This window comes from Eurypyga helias, unplaced genomic scaffold (assembly GCF_000690775.1).
Source record: "Eurypyga helias isolate BGI_N326 unplaced genomic scaffold, ASM69077v1 scaffold33689, whole genome shotgun sequence".
Taxonomy (NCBI): domain Eukaryota; kingdom Metazoa; phylum Chordata; class Aves; order Eurypygiformes; family Eurypygidae; genus Eurypyga; species Eurypyga helias.
In genome coordinates this window covers 251-2,706 of record NW_010270662.1, presented here as the reverse complement: position 1 = coordinate 2,706, position 2,456 = coordinate 251, and the positions used below count along the sequence as shown (strand labels likewise).

The window sequence follows — 2,456 nt, the reverse complement described above, 5'->3', positions numbered from 1 at the left end:
CTGGCGGGGTGCCCCTGCGGGTGTTGAGGGGGATGTGGTAGACACGAGTGTCGCCTCGGGCGAGGGGTGGGTTCCTGCCACCAAAGAGCAGCACCTGGTTGTGGCGTGGGGCCCGGAGGAAGATGCGTTGAGCTTCATTCAGGTGTTGTGCCCAGGCTGCCAGCAGGTCCTGAATATCCTGGAGAGGAAGGGGAGGCACTATGGGATCCTGAGCACACTGCGTGGGCACAGGCAGCTCTGGAGCTGGGACAGACCCAGGACAGAGCAGCTTCCATTGGGCCCTAACCCCCCTCCCGTGCTCACACCCCACCCACACCCTCCAGCAGTGCAGCACCACCCCACGGAGCTCCCTGCTGAGCCCAGTGCTGCGGTCCAGCCCCACCTTGAGCAGCGCGGCCTCGTTGTAACGCCGCAGGGAGGCTCCAGCCGACCTGGGTGCTGACCCTGGGGTCTGGGTGTCCCGTAGGCCCTGGGCTGTGCCCCGACGGGCTCGCACTGTGTAGCGGTGGAAGGTCTTGTGCTGTTGCACCTGGGGGCTGTGGAGAGGGATGGGCATGAGCAACAGGGCTCCACGCACGGAGAGGAGGTGAGGTGATCCTCCTGGAATCTGTGAGGGCTTGCGGCTTGCCCTTGGGGCCCTGGAGATTAATACTTCTCTTGCAACACAACCGGGCCTAGCCAGCTCTCAAGCAAAGCCTAGGAGCTGCAGGTGCCCGGGGTGTGGTAAGCACTGCGATGGAGGAGTAGGGATGGGGTGGCCATCCAATGCCTAACCCCCACCTGGCCCTGCCCAGGGGGGCAACCTCAGCTCTGTCTGCCTGTACTCACCCCTGAAACACAGCCCCTGCGAAGTGCCCACCGCCCATCATCAGCACAACCCAGCACGTGCTCGCACCAAGGCTCTGCAGCGACGCCGTCAGCTCGGCTGGCTCCTCGCTGCCGCCCTGAGACACAGACACCCCTGCTAGCATCCACAGGATCACCTTGCCACCTCTTGCTGTCCCCCAGGACAGCAGGTTTCTGGGAGCACCCCAGAGCCAAAAAACAGGCCACCAACAAGCCTGAGGCTCTGACCTGGCACCAGAGACCATCCTTCCCACCACAGGATGTGGGGGCCTGTCGTACCTCCCAGTGCTACCCGCCTTCTCTGGGGTCCCTCTCCCAACAAGCTGGCCTGTGACTTGCCTTCCCGGTGCCCAGCACGCAGCGGTAGACAGAGATGAGCTGGCCCTTCGCATTGCGGAGCAGCACTTTGTGGGAGCGGGGAAACGGGGTGGTCCCAGAGCTATTGCTGGCAGGGGGCAGCATCTCCGACTCACTGCTTGCATCGGAGCTCTCCGAATCAGACCCTGAGATGCTGGAAACGTCACCTGCAAGGGAAAGAAAATGAGCTGTGGAGCAGAGCAAAGATTAACCAACAGCCTCCCCAAAACTCTGCACGTGGGTCCAAGGGCCAGACCACAGCCCTAGAATTGTCCTGTCTGATACCCTACATATTACACAGGGGCTGTGGGCTGGGGAGACAGGCATCTGGGGCTCTGGGGCTCCAGTTATGCATAGGGAGGGCTCAGGCAGAACACCTCCTTCTCCCCATAACAAGTCAGCAGGACTCAGGAGCAGTGCTGGGCAAAACAAAGGGACAGCAAGCTAACAGGGGTAGCCAGGGGCTTCATCCCTGTATAGAACAGCCTCAGCCAGGCCGCTGATAGCCTCTGGGCTCTGCTGGAGGCAGCCCCGTTCCTCACCTGCGCGGGTCTTCTCTTCAAACACTTCCACTGGCAGAGGTCGGCGCCCCAGGAGTCGCTGCTTCAGGTTGAAGCGGTGCCAGTCAAGACGGTAGTGCTCAGTCTGCGAAGGAAAGAAGTATGAGTTGGCAGGGTCTTGGTGGCTTTACAGAAACCCCCACCACCAAAGGGCCTGAGGTGACAGACTCGAAGGGCTGAACCGACGCTGGAAGTCTGCATCATCCCACATAACAGTTAACCTGAACAGGTGCAGGCCTGTGCTGCACATACCATTTAGCTGCAGTAAACAGCATTTTAAGTGATAACATGCAAGACCTAAGTGCCATATGCCAAGAGAACGTGGGCAGCAGAGCTCTGGGAAGCAGCCGGCATTAGGCTGCACTACGCTGGCACCGAGCCTCTGCAGCAGGACCCCGCTAGCCATGCCAGTCCCACTCCTATCTCACAGTAGCTGCTTGGCCCCGCTCACCTGCTCTTCCCGGCTGCTGAACACCTGCCCGCAGGTCGAGCAGCACATCCGCCCCGGCACCTCAGGGACCCCGCGGGCATTCTCCTCACTTCTGGCATCCGTACATTTCTCTGGAAGAAGGAAGGACTGTGCACAGGCAGCCCCCCAGTCCGCTCCGCAAAGAGCAGGGCCTCCTGGGTCTCTTCTCCGCCACCCGAAGAGCTGTAGAAGGAGCTTTTGGGGCATAGGGTGACATGGAGGAA

The 2,456-nt window shown here is 61.1% G+C and overlaps 1 protein-coding gene across 1 annotated transcript in view; it reads right to left on the bottom strand.

Moving 5' to 3' along the window:
- The window catches only part of ANKZF1 (ankyrin repeat and zinc finger domain containing 1), a gene marked incomplete at its 5' end in the record, with an annotated part of 6,060 nt that overhangs the window by 3,357 nt on the left and 247 nt on the right, over positions 1-2,456 (bottom strand). Inside the window, 6 exons of the mRNA XM_010158543.1 lie at positions 19-178; positions 383-536; positions 829-944; positions 1,186-1,370; positions 1,746-1,848; positions 2,215-2,324. Coding sequence (XP_010156845.1) covers positions 19-178; positions 383-536; positions 829-944; positions 1,186-1,370; positions 1,746-1,848; positions 2,215-2,324 — 828 coding nt within the window. The remainder of the gene's footprint in view (positions 1-18; positions 179-382; positions 537-828; positions 945-1,185; positions 1,371-1,745; positions 1,849-2,214; positions 2,325-2,456) is intronic.